Below are 22,970 nucleotides of genomic sequence, written 5' to 3' on the forward strand. Positions count from 1 at the left end.
GAAAAAATATATAATAAATATAAAGAATAGTTTATATAAATTATGCATACATACATCTTCCAATAATTCCAATTCGTATTCGTATACTCCAACACCTCCAAAAATACCAATGCCTGCGATAAAAATGCCTGGTCTATCAACGGAGAAACAAATGGCGTCGGGAGAACCATTTCCCGTATTCCAAGATCTCGTTTGACTCGTTCTCGTAAATCTTGAAGGTGTAGTATACATAAGTTTACCATAAACCCCTTGCAAATCGTCTTCGTTTCCGCTGGACTGTGCCGCTAATTCAGCGATAACACGCGCGAGTAAATAACAACAGTGCAAAATTAATTCCGGTAATGAATAACTTTTTTCTCTACAAAGGCTTTTTTTCACTGGCACCAATACCAAATCTAATAATCTTTCGAGAACTTCGCGGAACGACCAATTCAATATTTCTTTTCCAGAACTTTCAACTTGCGATTTATAACTAATCTGTTCGACGAGAATAGGATATTGATGCGTGTCTGTAGAATTCATCATAAGTAAGCCAGCGTTATCCGATGGGCTTAGTTGTCTTTTTATACCATCACTATTATCCATCGTATTATTTAAAATTGGAAAGGTGCATCTAAGACGAATCGTAGGACTGCAAAGAGAAGCTACAACTGCGGAGAGGAGACGATCTTTCGTAGTAACACCGTGTTCCTGTAAATAATTAATCATTTTAATAATTAACACAATTTCTAACATTTGTATATACATGTAAATAAAACAGGTTTCTATTTAAAAACTTACTTTATCTATTTCTGACAATAATTCGCATAAAACAGTCCATTTTAAATATGCCGTTGGATAAAATGCATGATAGCACGATACAAATGTTTTATGACACTCTTCGAGTATACTATTGCTCATTTTATTATTCAAACTTTCTGAATCTAAAGTAAACAAAAAAGAAATCATTTAAAATATATAGATGAAAAATTTACAATAACAAAATATTACTATTCATATTTATATGTGTTATAAATGTAAGCTTACTTTTGTTAGAACGTGTTTTGCCTTTACACTTGGTGCTTAAAGGTACCGAATCGGATAAAATTTGACGTAACAACGCTCGTACTTCACCTATACATTCAGCAAGACGTACAGACTCTGGTGGAGTTCTCCTTCCAGCTATAAATTGCACGGATGTTTGATATTACTCATTTTCTTCGCTTTATTTTATCTTTTTACTCGCTCATTTATATACGTACCTTGATTTGGATAAATTTCATTGGTATATATTCTAAGTAATCGTAGACTAGCTTTACTAATATAAACTAAACGTTCCATTTCAAGAAATGTGTGAGACGATGAAGCAATATGGACTGCTGAATCTGATAATCCCGCTTTTAATGTATTCCAACTCCATTGTAGGAGAGATATTAAAGATTGAAAACAATCCTGCAATCAATACAGTTTTTACGTTAAAAACTTACATAATTGCATATAATGTGCATTATCTTTTATTCAAAAATAAATACATACTTTCGTAACTGTTCTACTAAATTCTCTTTTAAGTATATAAACTGGTCCGATTTGATCTCTTTGTCTATTGGACGTTTGATTTTCTGGTGTGATAACACGATATAATAATTGTGGAATTTGTCCGGCATTAACATCAGTACCATTATTAGATCTCTTAGATGATTTAAAATAGAATCTAACCCTGCATTTATTTAACACAAAAATTCAATCGATTGTTTCCTAATAACACATAGCCATTTATTTAACGAAATAATAACTTACTGATCCTCTGCTATAACTATTCCTTGCCCACTAGATCCACAATCGCTAGATGAACCATCAATTTTTGCCCATGCCACGTACCATCTGTTTGCTTGTAATGCAATAGGTTCATCAAATAAAATTGCATACTTTTGTCTAGGACCACATTCGTATGGTATCTCTTCTGTTTCTGCTAAAAGTTCTCCGTCATTTTCTTGATCGCCACCATCGACTCCAATATCAAATAGCTGTATGCATGAAAAAATATCTGTGTAGTAGTATTATTCTGCATAATGTATATGTTCTGTGCATATTTATCATGCAAAAACATACCTTTATCTTTGCAGTGTATTTATCGCGACCCCCAAACAAGCCATATCCACCTAATAGAACATCTGTGTTAGGCATAAATCTAATTGCTTCAATGGAACGACCAGAATATCCCCAGCCACCACCATGATCTAAATAATTATAATCAATTATTTATAACCATAGTAATATATAGTAATTTGTTTGTTTTTAGTGATAATACAACTAAAGAGTACTTACTTTCGAATCTGCTAACCGTTGAAAAATCTTCTCTACTATAGACTTTACCATGATTCGTTTGGTCACATTCATTCTCCTCGACTACAGTTAAATTTTCATCTTGTGCTTGTGTAAGTGTATCCAAGCATGCTAATAAATGCATTGCAGCTTGCGAACGTGTTACAAAACAAGTAGGTACTACAGGTAATGCTAAACCAGGACTAAGTATAGAAGCTTCCAATCCTGAAATAGTCCGAGCCTCTGTAGATATGATGTTATATAAGCTTATTTCATTATTCATAGGATTAAAAGTCCAAATAACATTATACAAAGGATCTAAACATGCTGCATAATTGCTAAAATCCACTTGATCGTTCCCACTGTAACTATTGCATGTTCCATCTCTCTTACTTATAACTAAGCATTTGAAAGAGTTTGCATGATCATTTTGATGTGGAAGTAGTACTGTAAAAATTAATTATAAGTTACGCTAAGTATTATATACTGTTAATCTTAACAACAACAATAGTGTTATTAAAAATGATCATACTTATGCAATTCTTATTTGCCATTACAGTGCTTCTTGTTAAACTAATCGAATTAATTTCATCGACTTTTATATATGTTTGATCTCCAGCAGCTCCAATCCATGTTGCACGTCTACCCCATCGAGAACCAATATTTGGAACTATGCTCGGAAAGCTTTGCCAAGGTTGAGCTTTTTCCGCGCGACGACTAGATTGAGAAGTGATATTTACAGATTCATTTTCATTAATTCCTACTGATCTGCCTAATTGTCCATTCTGTAAATTTATACCACATGTATGAGAACAAATTCAAGTAGATTAAATATATTATTAAAGCAATCAATATTCAATAGATACCTGATAAGCACCAAATGTATACACTTCACCATTTATTGTGAGTACAACAGTATGATTAGATCCAGCAGCAACTTGAGTCGCTAAAGTAGGTAATTTAACGTGAACTGGACCAGCATGTGTTACCATATACCCAATACCTAATTGACCGTATATATTGCTTCCAAATGTGTATACTTCTCCATTTTGTAAAAGTACCACTGAAATAATATTTACAAAAATCATTCAAGATTATGACAATTTTTGAAAATGTTTATGTTACTAATTCATTAAATTATACCTGTATGATGCAAACCACAAGACACTTGAATCACAGGACTATCGCTAGGTATAGGAACTCTAGCTGGTGGTATACTTGCTATTCTTGCAGCATCTCCTCTTTCTACATCGCTACCGCCGACAACTTCTTCTCCCGCTAGATTACTACCTAATCCTAATACCATTTTACCTGGTTGACCTCCTTTTGAAGCAATACTTGATCCAACTTTTTCAAAAATAGAAAGACAGAGGAAAATACAACAATTACATATTTGTCATTTTTGTCCGCCATTTTAATTGTGTTATTAACTTACCTGATCTTTGATTATTAGCTCCTTTCATCTTCATTCCATATCTCATTGCACTTGGGCCTACTACACTTCTCTGCCTTTGTTGTCTTATTTCTCCTAAACGTTTTTGTAAATATTCACGATAATTGGAACCTGATCTTCCTATATTATAATAGTACAACAACATAATATTACATATATTACTCTAATAACAATTAGATATTTTAATAAACATATTAGTTAGAATTTATTACCATTATTACAACTCTTTCTTGCGCATGTACGGCAGCATCCACATTCTGCACATCCACTGTCACCTTCACCACAACCGCATTCTCTGTATATGCAAATAAATAATTAGTGCAATAATAAAATTAATATTAAAAAATATATATTCAAATATTAAAGGGTACTTACTGGCCTGGATTTCTATCTGGTCGAATACTTAAACATGATATACTGTATCCGGTGCATTGACGACATACTGTACAAACCATACAGACACGATGTCTCCATTGATGTTGACCTGGTGCACACATACCCCTCGTCTCTTCCCAATCTTCTCCAGGATCTGTACCATCTTTATTAATGATATAAGTATTATTTGTTTTAAAAAATTATACAAATATTTGTAAATAGAAAAAAAAGGTAAGTACCTTCTTCAGCTACAATAAGCTCATCTTCTCCGGTACCCATTTCCATAGCAACTACTGCAGCTTCTTTATTCACTGTATGCACGGTCGAGAAGTCCCTACCGCATTGTTCTTTATTATTAATTCCAAATGTATAGAGATGTCCTTTATTAGTTAACGCTGCAGCATGTGCTTTTCCAAGAGAAACACGAACTACATAAACTTCTATGAGATCAGTAACCAAGCCTGTCACTGGATCACAATGCAATGTATCTTTTCCGAACATTAACAAAGAACCGTGTTTTGTTACTAAAGCTGTTGTACCATTATTACAAGCAGTATCTACGATAAATTTTCCTTCTCCTCTGACCATTTTCTTTGGCTTAACTGGCTTAGGTTGTCTACGAGCTTTGTCTGAAATACAAACGTCAAAAATATATAACATACGAATAATCAAATAATATAATTTAATAAATTTAAAATATACTTTTATAAATATACTACTTACTGCTATCACCATCTTCTCCACGTCTGGCAGTTCCAGCAAATAAAACAGAGCCATCTTCCAAAACAAAAACTACATGCTGCCCATCATGACCTGCAGCAAAATGTGTAACTCTTGGCCCTTTGCCAAGCGTAAGTTCCAACCATCTGTTAGGCCTTGTGTTACTTTTCATACCCAAAGCTGCTCCCTTTCCAGTATATAATATCTATAAAAAATACAACAAATTTCTTTTAAGTACAATAATCATAAGTATACAAATAATTATTAAATGACATACTTACTTTACCAGATACAGTTTTAAGTAAACCGAATTCTTTTCCTGCTGTAACCATTGCTATTTCTTCATCACAACCAAGATTCAACGTATGTACAACTTGTTCTTCATCGAAAGCTGCATATCCGAAGATATCTACACATTTTCTTGCTAATTTCAATGGTAATTCTGAGGCAAATGATACTGGATTGCTCAATGTATTTATTGTGCGCACCACAAAACCATCCTAAAAAAAAATAGGCCAAGTATTATATGAAAATTAAATGATAGCATTGTAATACTCACATCTTTCCCAGCTGTAATCATTCCAAGATTTTCACCATCAGAAAACATAACAGAAGATGACCAATCACGTCCTTCTAATACAGCAATACCTGTTACTACAAGAGTTTCTGCATCTATAATTATAAGTTCACTTTGCTTCCTCGGTGCACATTTAAAGTATAATGAGTTCTGCAAAAACAAACATTATATATAAATATATTAATGTTTTTGAATAACAAAAAAAACAAAACTGAAGATAAAAATATAGCTAACTTTTGCATAACCAAGCCATCCAGTTTCTGTTGCATAAAAATCAGCCTTATGAACATATACGTGACCCCAAATCGTACCACCATGACCACTACCAATCTTTAATAATCCTTTACTTGTATGCAAGTAAAGGTATTTTCCATCACTCACAAAACTTCTACCATTGAGTACAATATTATTTATATCAATTGGTAATTTAAGCGTAGATGTATAAATTCTAGAATTTTTAGGAACTCCATACGTTATCCAGTCTGGTCGTGCAAGTTTACCAAGAAGAACAGCGTGCACACTCCTTTGCAGCGAAGTTAACACACATGGCATCTAAAATTTAAGAAAATAACAAATTTATCCTTAATAATTATATTTTAAACTTGGAAATATCTAGTCTATACGTTTTTAAAACTTTACCTGTATATTTTGAATTGCTAATGCTCTTGGACACATGAGTAAAGCAGCTACTGCTGTTAAAAGGCGACCAGTATCTCCTCTGACTACGACAAGACTTAATAGACATGCACATGCAACTGCTGTCAGATGACTACCATCATTGGCAGCCGCTGATTCAGGGCCATGAGATGTTGCAAGATCTAATAGCAAATCAAATAAAAGATCTGGAAAAATACAATAAATTAATTTTTAATCAGATTAAGAGATGCATTAACTTAGTTCAATTAATTCAATTTTAATTCTTACCTATGACATCATCTGGTTCAGATTTTAAGCCTTCTGGGAGCTGTCCTTGTAATACATCCAATAAGGCTACTAGTGCTTTTGTACATAATGTAGGATCAACAGATTTACTTTCACGTATTAAGGTAAAAACGCTTCTTAATCCAATACCTACAATCTGTAGAAACAAAATATTAATAGATAATTATTAATCAACATAATACTCATATATATTACATACCTTTGGTAAACTCTGAATAGTTGATGTTTTATCTTCGTCATCACTCTCCGAATCAATTGTATCACTAAGTTCTGGTGGTGGAGAACCGCAGTTAGATGCTCTACAAATCTCACTTGTTGTTCTAGCATGTTTTTCAAGTATGGCACTTCTAACACTAGCGAATACAGCAAATGCTGATGCATTATATGAAACCTCTATCTCTGGAGGATTATTATAATTTAAATCACCTCCCACTTCGATCTACAAATATATACAATATATTGAATATTGTAGAAAAAGATAAATCAAATTATAAAAAAAATTACAATACCTTCTTTTTATCTTTTTTCTTAGCAGCCTTATTCTTCTTACATTTTTTCCATTCATCCTTATATCTAAAAATAAATCAAACATCAAGTGTTATTCTTCTTAAATAACAAAAAATATAACATAGATTTAGTAAAAAAAAAGCAAATTATAATTCCTAATGATACAGTAGATAACAGTCTTGATAAATAATCGAGGAGATAAAACATGAAAGGTAAACAAAAAATATTTGTATACACTAGAACTGTCAGTGTGCATAGGTGACATAAATAAAACATTTGAGGTTATTCCTGAAGAAAAATAAATCCAGTTATACCGTGTATTTATTAATGAGTTAAATAAGGTCTGATAAAGAACCTTTTGATTTCTAAAGAAATTGATATAAGAATTTAATGAAATCGTTAAGAATGATAACCACTTTTAAAGACAAAAGGAAAAGTGACAGGTAAACAAAGATCGTATAGGTTAGACGACGCGTTTACTTACCTCTGCGCTTCTGCTACATTTTTGAAGAGATCGTAAAAGCATTTCGTGTAATGTTCAGGCTCGGGTAACAATCTCTCGTGTTCGCCAGACACCATGATTTCCACGGAATACTTAAAGTAATATTCACCAATTCATTTTCGTTATACTATTGATCGTTGACACTCTTCGGTCTTCTCCATGTGATTACTTTTACGTAGTTCGTAAGGGAGTCCCCGTCGATGAGTTAACACAATTTTTTTCTCCAGTTTAATTAATTTATTAATAAATATTATAGACCACTAAAGTATACATTTTATTTTATCCGCGTATTATTTAAAATGCACTTAATAATTCCACTCAAATAACTGTCAAGAAATTTGTCTTGAAAGTATAAGACGTACCGCGACAACACCGCGATTTCGATCTTCGATGAACGAGATCGAACTTCGATTATCGAGATCGACCTTCGATTATCGAGAAATCTTTTGGCGGACTTTTCAAAATTCGTATTATCAATTAAAGTCATCTAATGTAAGTATCATAATGATAATAATAAAATTAAATATATCAAATAGATTACATCTTTGCTTTTAATAGCGTTTTGCATTAATAAACAAGATCTCTTTTATTATTTTATATCGTCAATAAAGTTTATTTACATTCTACAAATTTAAATCAAAAATATAAAAACGATTATATATTAATTCCAAATATATTCTTCCCTTATAGAATTTTTAATTTATAACGTATCTTTTCTTAATCATTTATCTTTCATTAATCACTCTTGTATTAAAATGATAATCCTCATTTTTATACTTATCTCTATAATATAACGAAAAAGAGAAAGATAGAGAGAGAGAGAAAGAGAGAGATAGAAAAACAAAGAAAAAGAGAGAGAGAAAGAAACTATGATAGAAAGAGTGTAAAAGAGGAGGGGAGAATAAGTTTTCCTATTGACAACACTTGTTCGTGGATAAATAATATAATTTTATTGCTTTCTGATAATCGATATAAAAATATATAAGAGATGTACTGATTAATTGATTTTATAATTATATTAGCGTAGTTCGAAGCCTTCTTTTATAACTTCAGTATATTGTAAGTTATATTAAAGAAGAAAAATTTTTATTGCAAAAAATATAAAAAGAAAATACTAATTGAAATAATATATATTAATATTCTATGTAACAATTTATGCATGAATTTGATAAAAATCATTATAAAAATAGAAAGAAAACATTATAAAATTAACATTTTCTATCTGATATAGTTATTTAACGACCGATTATAGGATAGACATTGGGACTACTTGAGTCCTGTTATGCTTATATTTCTGTTGTGAGACCACCAAGAACATAACCTCTAAAAACGGATCTGCAGATTGTGTTCTTTATTTCAATGGGGATTATTAAAGATAAAAATTTAACATGGTCAATTCGTGAAAGTTGGTAAATATTATTAAACATGACTGTGATTAAAAACGATAAAACCAAACAATGAATTAGAGTAAGTATTATATTCATTTCTAAAAATGTTTAGTTTTACATTTCTATGTACATATATACACAATTTCATAACTTATTTAATAAAGTTTTATTTGTTTATTTTTAGAATAATTATTGAAATAAGTTGATAATAAATTAAGACTGATTGCAATTTTAATTATAAATTTTAAGCTTTAATTATATTTGGATATATAATCAATGCAATACTGAGCACAGTATATTAAGAACATATTTGTTTGAAATCTAGTTTAATAATGATAGGAGGACATGAATTTTCCTATTAGCATTTTACTGGTAATTACTTTGTACTCATGCTCTTATATTGATAACATGTTTTAATATCTTAAGTACTTTCTTGCTTGTAATTTATATGTCATTTCTTTGATCGTACATTACATTGTTATTTTTTCTTATTTTAGCTCTATATGGATATTGAATTTAAAAATACAGATGTTATTTGTTTGTATTTATATAGTGCATGCATTTTACATAGTTGTATAGAACTTAGAAAATTATTATAAAATTAGTGGGAATGGGCAATTGTCTGTGTAATGACACTCCGGAAGATCTTGAAACATATAATGAACATCAAAATCGTGCAGAGTCTGAAGATACTATATTACCTCAAGCAAATGTAAGCATGATAGTACCTGACGATTCAACAACAGCAACTTTCATGTTCCCAACATCAACTGCTATTGATATGCTTGTACTTGAAACGCTTGGGGTTATTGGCTCTCTAGTTGATAAGTAAGTGTTGATTTAATTATTTAACAATCATAGCTGATATACTATATGATATATTCACAAGAATTGTTATTCGCTTTAATATTTGAACATATATTATAGAAGTCATTTTATTTCAGTGATCAAGAACCTCCACCTGCTATGTCAAAATTACATATAATTGCAGATAAAGAGGATGGTTGGATACAAGTTGTCAGTTCTATGATAAATGTTATTCCAATGCACAATCCATTAGGTCCTTCTGTTATTACTTTATTATTAGATGATGCACCTTTGCCTTCAAAAGTTTGTATTATTATTTATAGCTACCATATATAATTATTCAAATGTCAAACTTAACATTTCCTTGTTTATAGGATTCTGTTTTACGTTTATCACATATGTTTCAATTGTCTCAAACATTCGGAAAAATACAAATCAGTGCAACACAACAGCGAAATATTTGTGTGGTTTTAGGCTGCATTGCAGAAAAATTAGCTGGTCCTAGTAGTATAGCGATATTATCTGATGCTACGTTAGATTATCTTATTTCAAATCTTGTATGTTATTGTTTTATTTCTTATATTTAATTTAAATATATTATTTAAACGAATAATATATTAATTTGGAAAACTTTACTGTGTTTCAGAGAAACGATAATGAACCTTATGTGGTACTATATTCTTTAATCGCTTTAGAAAAATTTGCCCAAACGAGTAAGCTTTGTTCTATGATGATTTATCATTTTAATTAATCTCATAAAATCTCTAAAATAAATCTTAAATAATATTTATTACATATATTATATTTATTTGTAGGTGAAAATAAAATAACGATTAAGAAACGCCTTTCAGCAGAAGAACAAAATCCACTATTAGAATTGGAAAAATGGGCTACAAATCGTCACTATGTAAAACGCCAAGTTGGTTTTTGTGCGCAATGGTGCCTGGATAATTTATGTAAATATAATAATATTTCTCTGTGTGTATAATTATTATATATATTTTATATAAATGATAATTTATTTGCCATTTTCTAGTTTTAATGGAAGGTAGAAAGTATTCTTATGATACTGTTGATATGACTGGCATTAATGTTATGTTAAATACAAAAGATGTAAGCGAGTACCTGAAAATATCACCAAATGGTTTGGAGGTAATTATCAATCAATTATAAATAATAATAATTATTGATAATATCAAACATTTTCTTATTTTATATTTTAGGCCCGTTGTGATGCATATTCATTTGAAAGTGTAAGATGTACGTTTCAAGTAGATTCGGGAGTTTGGTATTATGAAACACTTATAATTACTACAGGAGTGATGCAAATTGGTTGGGCAACAAAAGATAGTACTTTCTTAAATCATGTATGAAATTTATACTTTTATATATTTTTTTTTATAAGAATATAAGTACTCTATTATTTGAATTAATAATTATACTTTTTTTTTTTTACTATAGGAAGGTTATGGTATAGGAGATGATGAATTTTCATTAGCTTGTGATGGCTGTCGAAGACTGATATGGTATAATGCTAAAAGTGAGCAATATAATGATAGACCTAGTTGGAGAGCTGGAGATATTTTAGGATGTTTATTGGATTTAAATAAACAAGAAATAATATTTGCTATAAATGGAGTACGAATAAAGCCGTGTAATCAAGTTTTCAAGACTGTGAAGTATGTTTCTATATGGAATTTGAAAAAATTGTGATAAAAATGTCATGGAGATGTATTAAATATGTCATTTGCTTTTTGTTAGGTCTGGATTTTTTGCAGCAGCTAGTTTCATGTCATTCCAACAATGCCGTTTTAATTTTGGGAATGTACCCTTTATATTTCCTCCCACTGATAGGGTGTATCAAAAATTTAATGATTATGCTACATTAAATCCAGAAGATAAAATTGTGCTGCCTAGACATATATATGTAGACCGTTTGAGAAGAATTAGTGTTATGGAAGACTCGTGTACTTTATGTTTCGATCAGAAGGCCTCAATAAGATTACTACCATGTAATCATAGGTAAGATAAATCTAAATTAATTTGATTTATTATCCATACTTAATGTGTCTTCATAAATGATACTTATTACAGAGGTTTTTGTCACATATGTTCAAAACAATTGGTTGAATGCCCTATGTGTAGAGCTACAATCGATGAAATGGTTTCTGATGGTATATGACACTTAACCAGCAAAGCCATACTTGCTAACAAAATATTTATACTATATCTGTTATATTACTTCACACTGAGATGTTATCAGGAAATACTAACGAAAATAGAAGGTTATCTTCTTCTATTGACGTACAATCTCTTTTGTTCCTATTATGAACATTGGTTTTATTCAACATTTAAAATAACTGAACGTGCACTTGACAGATACGCGTACGTACGAAACAGATTATGTGAAGTAGAAACGTTGCCATGATGGAATAGATAAACATATAAGTTAAATACGATATGGGGTAATGAAAAAATGGTCTGAAGAATTCAATTTAATGAAATCTAACATACGTGGAATGCAGTCGTGATATTATATGCAATTCTCTATATGTAGCATAGTATTTTGATAGAAGAGAATTATGGTTTTCAACCATGGAATATTCCCCTCCCCCAAAAAAAAAAACTTTATCATAATTATGAGGCCTTCTCCTGTAACTGTGACTTTTAATACGATTAATGATAATGCTACGTTTTAATTAAGCTATACAAGTCAAGATGCAGAATCACGTCAATAGTAAATGTTACAATTTCTGCACCATCGATTATTTATTTATTCTTTTTCTCATTGATCAACTATCAATGATCAAATAACTTTTCGAGTAGATTAAATTATACATTATTCTTGGTAATTTTTAAAACATTAAAATCATTATTAATTATTAATTGACTTTGGTGGCTTAGAAAAAGTAACACATGCTACTTATATTATTCTGCTTCATATTTTAGGTAGGTTTTACCTACACAAATATTGTTAATTAAATATTTTTAATATTTTTAATTAAATGCCTAATTGTAAATGATAACACACATAGATAAATACATATTTTTTTCTACACTAAAGCATTATAAAAGATGTTAGCTGTAATTTAGAAACGAATTGCTAGCAATTTTTTAAAAATAATAATATTATTATTATATAATACACGATTATGAGAAGAAAAAAAAAAACAAATAGAAATATAAGATATTAAAGTTGTGACTGGATCACAAATTTTTGTCAGAAATATGTGTCTACAAAATATGAAACATATATATATTTTTTAATCTAAAAATCACGTTAACTCTTTAAGTTATCAGTAACTTAAAGATATTTAAATAACTAGCACGTATTTAGAAATTTATAGCTATTACACTCGTTGCTAGCAATTCTTATGAAACTATGATTCCAAACACTTATAGTGGATAAGTGACTGGATCACAAGTCCATGACAAGTATAGTTCGATGTACAATTTTCTCTTGCATCAAACATTTTGCAAAAATTATATATTGTTTCGTGTTTCACTTAAATAGAGAAACGAAATAACAAACTATATGATGTAACATGAATCCTTATATAGGAGATTGTAAAATACTGATTATCTTACAATTACTATATATAACTACACATATATATATATACGTAAAGAAAGAGAGAAAGAGTGAGAGGATGAGAAGATAAAGAGAAAGATATATATATTATATTCTTGGCAGGAATATAAAGTCTAATGTTTTATTATATACCTGCTTTAGAAAAACTATTTTATAAATTTCATTCAGTACTTGTCGTCAACAATCACTTTCCCTGAATTTTTTTTCATAAAGAAGCTTTTGCACGTTACAGAAATATATATACATATATATTATTATTCGTATTTCACGTATATTATATATACTATTTTACATATATATTTTGAGAAAAATATTACACAAATTAATATGGGTATAAAAATTGTGTTTAAATAATGATCGAAAATAATCATTATCATATTTATCGCAATAGTTATGTTTGTGTGTGTAGAAGATACGCGATCTCGAAATTAATCGAAATTTATCGATAGTCCGAAAAAAATCGCATATCGAGATATCGTTTTTTAATTAAACGATATACCGTTAGAGCGCGCCGCAGTTTGTTACAACATGGCGGGTGAGTGAGTGACTGTGGATTCGACGAGGCTGCTAAAAAACACGAGGGGTTTTCTTTTAACTTGTGCCGTTTTGTGGGTTTCAGATATATCCTACATGCAAAAAGAAGATCTCGAAGACTCAGACAAGGGTGAGTAAAATAGTAATAATAATTGTAAGGGCGATTATCGTAATAAGAAAGCAAGCGCAAGGGGTCGTCAGAGTTCGGCACACGGATAGTATAGCCCCACCACCGTAGACATGCCGATGATATTCGAAGCGTGCACGGTGCGCGCGTGGCGTATCGTAAAGTGTGATGTAGCGTGGCATGGCAGAGCTTTACGTAGGCAAGAAACAAATTCGCGCGCACGCAAGTCATCTTTTTTCGAGGTTAGGGAAGCACCCGATCAAAAAAGGTTGAAAATAAAACAAAGAAAAACAATGAAACTCCCTTTGATTAAAAGTCGTTGGTCATTCGACCGAGTCCTATGTGTCATGTCGTTATTCTCGCATGCGTGCGAACAAGATAAAAGTATAGTTATAGAAGAGTGTATAAAAGAGAGGAAGAGATAGAAAGAAAGAGAAGGATACAGGGTGTTGTATATATGCGTGCGAAAAAGAGAGATAAAAAGACATAGAAAACTACTCGTCGCGCGTGAAAGAACGATTTTGTATGGCGTTTTATCGGTTAGGGGGCGCCACTGGGTGCACTCAGAGCTTATGTTTACCTCGACCGCCAAGCCTGAAAAAAAGGAGGAAACAGAAAAAGGGCACGCGGTCGGCACTTGCGTCGCCACTCCATCGTTGCACGCCTTGTCAGATTCCTTTCTGCCTTCGGATGCCTTTATACAAATTCGATTAACGTAGATACTCCGACGTCCCGAGCTACACAATTTTCATCCTTCTTCATCAACGGAATTTTCTTGCACGGCTACAAGACAACGACGACGACGACGACCTACCTACCTTCCTGCTAAATTCGTTTGATCATTCTATTTTGTACGTAATTCTATGTTATATAGTAATCGTCTGTTGTCGTTATAAACGTTAATGCCATGAATCGTTACTTTTAAATAAGTTGTATACAATGGCACGAGTGTTATATTCGTTACGTCATCATGCTTTCGTAGAAAAGTGCTTTAAACGATCGTAAAACCCTAGTAATATTAGACATTCTCATTTATTTAAATAGATTTTCTATCAAGAACTCGTATTATTCGATATATTTTTCCTTGAAATATCGAAGCAAAAACAAACTGCAAGGTTAGAGATATCGAGTATTCGATACATATGATTCATTCGATTCTTATATGCTGATACATTTAAACGTTTATGTATATTGTAATTGTTATTATTGTACTCGTATGCATAATGAGATTAGTCATTTTGAGAAAAGAAATAATATGAGTTTGTTTGAGAAAATGGCGACGTTGCGGTTAATATCAAAGAAAAGAAGGCGCCAATAGACGATCTTCTTTCCTATACATATACAAGGGTGACTGATCTCGGCTCTTAACCTATCGTCTATTTACTGGTGCCATCTATCGTAGCTTTATTGTACCAGTTCGTTGATTTTTCTTCTATAGAATGAATGATTCAATGACTTGGAGAGCTTACGCATCACAAAGAAATGTAATTATCGTAAAGAACATTGCGTTTTATCGATTGTTATGATATTACTGATTAACCCCATAAATTTTCGTTAATAATTTTTCTTTTAATCTCTTGATTTTTGTAATAGTAAATATAGAGTCAATTTCCGAGTTTGACGTATCACACTCGGACCGCGGATGTTCTTATCGAACTGGACCCTACGATAAAACCTATTTTTTTACGTGGGTCGGATGAATTCCTCTCTCTTTTTTTATTTCATTTAGTTTTCAATGTATATTTATAAAAACATAATGAAACGTAGAGAAAAATACTTAAAAAATGTACTCGTAGAGTTGGTCCTAGCTGACAATGAGACTTTATTTTCTAGCATTTGAAAAGTAGTTTATCAATTTCAATTTCTAAACGCGCGTTATAGATAGAAAACATAAAAAAGTATTAGCGAGTTCCTTTTTATCTCTCGTCAATGTTAACAAGAGAAAGAGAATAAATAACGTATAATAGATTTGGGTGTCGTTCAGAGAATGTTTCAAGGTAATTTAGTTTCGTATTAATGAATTAACGAGCGAGAATGAATGGTATAGAATTTTATTGTAAATTCATTCTCTCTTTTCTTGGTCCTTCTAAGAAATCGACCTCGCAAATTATGGTTATTCAACGTTCCAAGTCCTTCCACTAAATAATTTCAAAACTCAAGTAAAATACTCTATGATTTATTTCTAAGTTTCGCAGGTGACTCTTATTCTGATTCATACTTCCGTTTAAAACGTCAATGAATGATTCGCATCTAATAAACGAATCATCGTGGATTCCTCATATACCTTGTCATCCTTTCACGAGAACAAACGATTTATTTCAAATTAGTCTAGACTTTAATAATCTATCGGTAGTCTGTATTCAACCTCCGTGTGTTCTGAAGATTCTTAAAAAATTATGTACTCTGTAAAACGTGGCATTTCGATCGAAGTACGAACATCAGCGTTTGGGACAGGTTGAAATCGGCAATTCGATGAAACGAGGCATTAAAAAACGTTTATGGGATTCTTTAAGGATATACCACAACGTCGATGACGCGAGGCAACGAGAATACATATGGGAAACCTAAAAACTACTGATAATCAGGTGCGATTATGTAAATTATTCAGGGATTGGCGATGACAATTAGCACCGGGCGACAGTTTATCGAGTATCTCAATGCTTTGCGTTTTTAATTTCTGTGCGAAACGATACGATTCCTCGAATATCTACCTAGGATTTAGATCGAACGATCATCATAGAAAATTTCTTACGTTTTTCCCGATCCGTAAAGACCCTTGAGAACATTTTCGAAAGGCATAAGTACGAGCTTCGTCTATTCCGCGCGAGGTAATCTCTTCTTTTTATTCCTTACCCCTCGCACGACGTCGAGTTTTAACATCGAGAGGACTAGAGTTCCAGCGTTGTGGACGAGTAAAAGAAGAAATAGAAATGGGAAGAGTGAGCGAGAGAGAAAAAAGAAGAAAACGAGTGCTCGAAGAACGAGTATATAGGTGAATATATAGAGAAACTTTAATTTCTTGGCATTGTGACGAGTTCCTTGCCCTTTCGGGCTTTTCAATTCGGTGGTCTGTTTTTGATAGGAGGCCACGTCGTCTAGACACACCGGGGGTTGCCCTGCCTTTTATAATCGCAACGAAATGCACCCCTTGCTGGTGCTCGACGCAAAAATACCGGTTTTTTTTTTTTTTCTTTCTTTTTTCTCTCGCTCCTTGCCCCGTTTTAAGCTTCGATTCCTCCCTTACCCCGCAACCCTGTTTTTAAACCACCGTTCGTTCCACCCTTTCGTCCTTCTAAGCATTGGCCTGCCTGCCTGCTCTGCCAGCCATCTAGTTACACATTCAATTAATTTATATAACTTAATTCATTCACATTTATCTTAATTCCTTCATATTCCTAAAATCGTAACAGATAAATATGTGTCGCGCTTACATAGTAAGCTCTCGTTAAACGAATTTAACGCTCTCTGAAGTACCACTTTGCTTGCATTCGTGACCGAGTGACCCGCATACGGTATTGTAAATATGATATCGATCTTTTCCGGTATTTGTTACAAACGACCAACTACTAACGTATCTAATATATCTACGTGTATGTTTTTTATTCGAGAGCTTCGAGTTTACGCGTTAAAAGGATACAATATAATAGCAGTCGAAGATAAGAAGAGGAAGAAGAAAAAGAAGAAAAAGAAAAAGAAAAAGAAAAAGAAGAAAAGAAGAAAAATAAAGAAGATCTCTATACATTTTCGCACCTTCTTTTAGAATAAGCACGAATATGCATGCGGGGGCCCTTCTCGTCGTCGAAAAGTTATCGCGCTTAATTTCGCGGCGCATAATCGATGGCCCACGCTCGGATGATGAGGAGGGGTAGAGGGGTTGGAAATGGGAAGTGAGGAGTAAGGGAGAGGGTTCCCCGTCAAGAGGGGTTCATCGTCGGCGATCGTTGCCACGAGGCTTAGCCATTGCTTTTCTCTCCCTTCCTTCCTCTCCCTTTTTATCCCTTTCTATCCCTTCGCAGGCTCCTTGGAGCAAGCAGTCGCGCGCGCGCGCGCGACTGAGTCGACTAGTAGCGCCGCCTATCGTCAAAACGGACGCTCAAATGGCCGCCCGATTATTACATGACATTCCTCGAATACCATCGAGCCCTCCCTTCTCGTCTTGCCCCGCGACCGACGGCTCCCTTCCTCCCTCTTCACCACGTTCCCTCTTTCCCTCTGCACCTCCTCTTTCTCATTCGTTCTCGCTCTTCTAGTTACGGAGAACGAGCAGACCTCCTAAGAGGCAAAAGGCTGCGCAAAAGGCTGCGCGGTCCAAAGTAGGCCTGCGATACGAATGATAAACGCCTCCTCTTTTCTCTCCTCTCTTCACCTCCTCTTCCTCCTGGTGGTGGTGGTGCTTCTACCTCCTCGTTTTCCCCCTTCGTCCTCCTTTTTCTACCATCTCCTATTCCACTTCCTTACGTCTTTCGTCTCCTTCCTTTGCCGTCTCTCACCCTGCCGAAGAGACGAGAATTCAGCCGCGCCCTACGGCTCGCGATACTCTCACAATATTTCGGCGCTTCTATTTCTTCTCCACTCTCTTCTCTCTTCTCTCTATCTTCTTTCTCTCTTTCTATTTTTCGTAATGATTCGAGAAAGACCAATGAATTGTTCACATAACCATCCGTTCTTTCATTATCATCATACGTTTGACTATCTCACCCGTTGCTTCCTCCTCCTCCTCTTCCTCCTATTCCATCGTTTTTATCATTTTTTTTGTTCTATTTGATCTCAGTTAACAAGTAGCACGATGAAGAAGTTGTCTGAGAAGAAATTTCTGACTAACTCAAAATTTAAACTAATTTTTTTTCGGATTTATTCTGAATTCTTCATCTTTCTCTTACCATTTCCACCCTTATATTATTCTCTAGGATATATACATGTATGTATATGTGTTTCTTCGTCCTTTTGGTGGAATACGTTTCCGCGCGTAGTCGGCGCCGGGCGACGAGGTAGACGATCGATTCGCAACCGCCTTCCATTGTCGGTGACTCTCTCTTTCTCTCTTTCTCTCTGTGTAAGGGGTTTCGAGCGACTCCCTTGAGGAGGAGAAAGAGGAAGAGGCGGAGTAGGCGTGGAAGAGGACGGCTGACACAAACCCTGTTGCAGAAAGAGAGAGACCAGGAGAATGGTTGTAGTAGAGATAGTACGATTCCTCGTAAGCCACGAACGAACCCATTCATAAAGACGAGGCCGTGACTAACGAGCAAGGAGCAACGAGCGCGAACTATGCCCCCCCCATTCCTCCTCCTCCTCCTCCTCCTCCTCCTTCTTCTCTTCCACCTCCTCTTCCTCTTCATCCAGCTTTAACTCTTTCCCTTCAACTCGCTTTTTCCTTCGTTCATATTCGTTATTTCTTTCTTGCTTTCTTGCTTTCTTCATCTTTCGGTTCATTCTCCGTCATTTTATTTTTCTCTTTCTTTACCCAACTCTTTTTTCCCAACACTACACACAATGACGAGTCAAACGGTACTCTCCTTTCTTCTATTCTGAATTTTCTTTCTTTATTTTGTGTTCCTCCCTCTCCCCATTTTTCTTTTTCTTACTTTCAATTTTTCTTTCTATCTTTGTATTTCTATCTTCATCTTTTCTTTTATCTCATCGATCGCGACTAATTACAGGAACGTCTAATAGTATCAGAAAGACGAATATTCTTATTATTCGACCAATGACCGCGTCTTCGGTCTTTGACGTCAGAAATCTTGTATAATATTTCTTATCGGGAACGTGGGAAAAGGAATGATTGTATTATGAATGATCCCATCTATAAATTGTCTTCTTATTCTCGAAATAATAATTCGAACATTAATCGATGTTACGAAGAAACGAGAGAAACACATTACTCATGTGCGTTTGTGTTTATTCGGATGAAATCAAAATTCGAGTCTGATAAATGCATAAAAAAAAAAAAACAAGAACGAAACCTGTAGAGTAATAGAAATATGTTTGTTTTCGACTGAATTTCTCGATCATTGTAGTCTTTTATGTTTTTCTTTATCAGAAATTCGTAGATGCATTATTTCGTACGTGTGGTTGAAAAAAAATTTTAGGTTTATTTTTTTTTTTTCTTTCATTTTTTAAATTCACGTCACGTCACGTCATCCTCTTGAAATTGTCGTCGTTCGATTTATTCGTGTAATTCGTTTCGGACTGACGTAAATGTAATTTGCTTGTACACCTACTGTGTAGAAATAAAAAAGAAATAATAATAATAATAAAAAAGAAAAAAAGAAAAATAAAAAACACACTTGACACTTTACCTGCATCATCCACAATTCCCTTAACCCAACACACAATCCGATTACTAAATAGTCCTGCTGACTCTTTTCCGGTATTTTATCGCGACAGGAAAATGTTTTGATCGCGTTAAAAGACTTGTCGAGGGATCAATGGATAGACCGGAAATGGAAATGGTCGATGTTAAACGCCACCACCCCTTCATCCTCGTTCGGATTCTCCTCAACCGAGGTAGGTTCCTCCGAAAACTAGCAATCCAACCCAACCCTTCGTACGCTTGCTTTTCGGTGCTTTGAATGAAGGCTGGGGTTAGGTATAAAAAGGGAGGAAATGATGAGAGAAAGAGGAAGAAAAACAAACCGAAAAAGAAAAAAAGAAAAAAACAATCTAGCTAATTTTGGTACGCGCGTATAAGGGCAGTGGGACAAGCAACGTAAAACTTAACGCGTCGCCCGGCGCCCCAACAGCAGCGCCCCAACAGCAGCAGCAGCAGCAGTTTCGAGTCGATTCAACGACCCTTCAAAGGACCCAGAGATCAAAGCACGCCACTGGCGCTTTTATTCGAATAAAAAAGCTCGGGTCTGAAAAATCTCGAAGAAACGTCGACTCGCGTTTAGTCCTCCTCTATTTTTCACCGGGCTTACCAACCAACCAACCCTCCAACCATCCTCTCGTTCTGTGCGACCTTGACTGTTGAAAGAAGGAAACGGGGAAAAATAAAAAAGATAATTAGGGAGAGGATTAAAGGGAGAAATGTGAGTTTCTCGTTAATAAAGAAGATCGATCCCTTTCGAATTTTTCGGTTTTTTTTTTGTTTCTTTACTGGAACTACTCGTAATGGTTGTTTCGTTACGAACGCGGAAAATCTTATTTTCCGAAGATAAAGAGATAGATTTATAAAAGGTTTCGTTCGGTCGAGCAAACATGGGTGGGTGGCGGTGGGTGGGGAAGGGAAAGGGCTATTAGCCAAGAGGAATAAATTTACGAAAAAGAGTAATCCTCGTAGACGTCGAAAAAGTTTAACAAACGATCAGTCGAGGGCAAACGTTGGTTGCCCGTTTAAAGGAGTACACGGTTTCCCTTTTCTATTCTTCTTCTTCTTCTTCTTCTTCTTTGCTGATTTCTTCTCGCTCTTTTACACGGTTCGCTGCACTTAAGAGTGCACAATTCGGATTTCGCAAGTAACAAGGAAGACAATTTCGGAGAAGAGAGAAAAAGGATAGCCGAGGTCCTTGCTCGAGTATCGCAATGATAAATCTTTAGGAATGATTTAAGTTGCATGAGAATTAAACAAGAAATCAGAAAAAAACAAAATGAAGAACAATCGTAATCTGTATGAGAACAAATAATCAGTAATGAGTAATGATTTATAAAATATAAGGTAATTTGTCGTAGTATTCAAAATGTAAAAGAAATGTGTGCGTCGAATAAATTCGGAATCGATAACTTTAATCGATGATAAAAAGGATGGATGCTGGTTATGGTGGTGGTTGTAGTGGTGGTTTAGTTCTACAAGTAAAAGTAGTACGGTAACGTCATTAATCATATCCGCAATGGAATCGAGTATCCTCTACTCGTCGTGAATGCAACCGAAAAAAGTGGCATCGTGTGTGTCAGAAAGGGCACTGCTCACAGCTGCGTTACGCGTTATCAGGTGCCTTTTAGGTAGGGATGAGATAATGAGGAAAGGATGTCGTAACCTATTGTATTTTTTTTTGGAAGTTATACTTCTTTTGAGGCGTTTTAGAAAGTGAAGTTAGATGCGACCGAAAAATCTACACCACGATGCGCGGGCAAATTGAAGTTATTTTTGAGGTTATATTCGTTTTGGTATGCTAAATAAGTATAATTTCTTACGTTCGTACATAAGTACACACATCAAGGGTTCTTCTTCCATTTTTTTTTGAAGTTATACTTCTTTTGGCACGTTTTGGAAAGTGAAGTTTAGATGCAACCGAAAAATCGACACCACGAACTTGTCGATTATTTAGGATGCGCATGCAAATTGAAGATATTTTTGAGGTTTTGGTACGTTAAAGAAGTATAACTTCTTACGTGCATACATAAGTACACACATCAGTTTTTTTTTTCTGTTCTTTTTCGGTTTCCTTGACTCTTCCACACTTGCATTTCACATTTCTATTGTATTTCTTTTCACTTTTCCATTTTCATTTCCATCCTCTCTTCTATTCTTTCTCTTCTTCTTCTTATTCGTCCTATTCCCTTTTTCGAAACGAATGAACCAACCGATTAGGCTGTAAGTGTAAATGTGGAAAGTGACTTCTCAATGGACGAGCCTAACATTCTTACCCTCGTTTCTTTTTTTCATTCTTTTTTCTTTTTTTTTTAAGCACGTGTCGCGCCGATGTTGCTCTCTCACGACTATTTATGCGTGTGTGTGTATATATATGTGCATCTTTATGTATGAGTTAGTGATGATAGTAGATAGTATTAGTAGTTGTAGTAGTATCGTTGGTAGTGGAACGCCGTGTGTAAATAAAATTCCAGATGATGCCGACGTTCCATCGTCGGCTTCTTCGTCTTCGTTGTTGTCTCCCCCGCCACCATAGTCGTCGTCTTCGTCGAGGAAAAGCACGCTCGAGGTGCATGAACTTTGCTCGTAATACGTGAGCTACGAAACTACTGCTTTTTAATGACGCTCTCAACGCCACGTTCTTTTTCTTCCCTTTTTTATCGATTTTCCAAGCAACCATTCGATGCCCGGCATTAGTATTTGTTTTACTAATCCCTTATCATTTTTCTCATTATTACTCGTTTATACTTTTCCTTTTTTTTTTAAGTTCTTTCGATGGAAAATAGAATATTATTTATTAAGTAACAATTTATTGTTGTATTAGTTTAAAAAAACAAT

At 33.9% G+C, this 22,970-nt stretch overlaps 3 protein-coding genes across 17 annotated transcripts in view; 2 read left to right on the plus strand and 1 right to left on the minus strand.

Annotated features, from left to right (window-relative positions):
• The window catches only part of LOC106786843 (E3 ubiquitin-protein ligase MYCBP2), a 206,605-nt gene extending 198,842 nt beyond the window's left edge, over positions 1-7,763 (minus strand). For 12 of the 13 annotated variants that reach the window (XM_014748664.1, XM_014748669.1, XM_014748672.1 and 9 more), the window contains exons 1-24: positions 7,360-7,763; positions 6,878-6,941; positions 6,568-6,807; positions 6,351-6,504; positions 6,066-6,268; positions 5,661-5,978; positions 5,409-5,576; positions 5,131-5,349; positions 4,853-5,054; positions 4,369-4,758; positions 4,130-4,292; positions 3,967-4,049; positions 3,737-3,874; positions 3,445-3,648; positions 3,168-3,364; positions 2,834-3,086; positions 2,305-2,748; positions 2,089-2,216; positions 1,777-2,003; positions 1,516-1,696; positions 1,242-1,431; positions 1,027-1,161; positions 781-923; positions 55-690 (exon numbers count right to left, since the gene is read on the minus strand). In XM_014748664.1, the coding sequence (XP_014604150.1) occupies positions 55-690; positions 781-923; positions 1,027-1,161; positions 1,242-1,431; positions 1,516-1,696; positions 1,777-2,003; positions 2,089-2,216; positions 2,305-2,748; positions 2,834-3,086; positions 3,168-3,364; positions 3,445-3,648; positions 3,737-3,874; positions 3,967-4,049; positions 4,130-4,292; positions 4,369-4,758; positions 4,853-5,054; positions 5,131-5,349; positions 5,409-5,576; positions 5,661-5,978; positions 6,066-6,268; positions 6,351-6,504; positions 6,568-6,807; positions 6,878-6,941; positions 7,360-7,454 (5,175 nt within the window). In that variant the 5' untranslated portion in view covers positions 7,455-7,763. The remainder of the gene's footprint in view (positions 1-54; positions 691-780; positions 924-1,026; positions 1,162-1,241; positions 1,432-1,515; positions 1,697-1,776; positions 2,004-2,088; positions 2,217-2,304; positions 2,749-2,833; positions 3,087-3,167; positions 3,365-3,444; positions 3,649-3,736; positions 3,875-3,966; positions 4,050-4,129; positions 4,293-4,368; positions 4,759-4,852; positions 5,055-5,130; positions 5,350-5,408; positions 5,577-5,660; positions 5,979-6,065; positions 6,269-6,350; positions 6,505-6,567; positions 6,808-6,877; positions 6,942-7,359) is intronic. The other variant, XM_014748667.1, reaches the window with a different exon arrangement.
• Positions 7,764-8,249: 486 nt separating this feature from the next.
• On the plus strand, positions 8,250-12,646 carry LOC106786855 (RING finger and SPRY domain-containing protein 1-like). 3 transcript variants are annotated; one of them, XR_001381702.1, is made up of 14 exons: positions 8,250-8,436; positions 8,630-8,844; positions 8,950-9,137; positions 9,263-9,593; positions 9,710-9,875; positions 9,947-10,129; positions 10,219-10,285; positions 10,388-10,528; positions 10,609-10,724; positions 10,796-10,939; positions 11,034-11,251; positions 11,334-11,594; positions 11,667-11,857; positions 11,952-12,646. XR_001381702.1 is itself a non-coding variant. In XM_014748700.1 (13 exons), the coding sequence occupies exons 4-13, from the start codon at positions 9,376-9,378 to the stop codon at positions 11,752-11,754; spliced, it is 1,602 nt and encodes a 533-aa protein (XP_014604186.1). In that variant the 5' UTR covers positions 8,250-8,436; positions 8,609-8,844; positions 8,950-9,137; positions 9,263-9,375; the 3' UTR covers positions 11,755-12,646. The 3 variants fall into 3 exon arrangements, 2 of the variants coding, with proteins under 2 accessions (XP_014604186.1, XP_014604185.1); XM_014748700.1 differs by having other exon boundaries at positions 8,609-8,844; positions 11,667-12,646; XM_014748699.1 differs by having other exon boundaries at positions 11,667-12,646.
• A 1,044-nt stretch (positions 12,647-13,690) lies between these two features.
• The window catches only part of LOC106786852 (serine/threonine-protein phosphatase 4 regulatory subunit 1-like), a 131,702-nt gene continuing 122,422 nt past the window's right edge, over positions 13,691-22,970 (plus strand). The window contains exons 1-2 of the mRNA XM_014748689.1: positions 13,691-13,699; positions 13,784-13,828. Coding sequence (XP_014604175.1) covers positions 13,693-13,699; positions 13,784-13,828 — 52 coding nt within the window. The 5' untranslated portion in view covers positions 13,691-13,692. The remainder of the gene's footprint in view (positions 13,700-13,783; positions 13,829-22,970) is intronic.

The sequence above is a fragment of the Polistes canadensis genome, unplaced genomic scaffold (genome assembly GCF_001313835.1).
Source record: "Polistes canadensis isolate GaletaPanama2010 unplaced genomic scaffold, ASM131383v1 scaffold_85, whole genome shotgun sequence".
Taxonomy (NCBI): Eukaryota; Metazoa; Arthropoda; class Insecta; order Hymenoptera; family Vespidae; genus Polistes; species Polistes canadensis.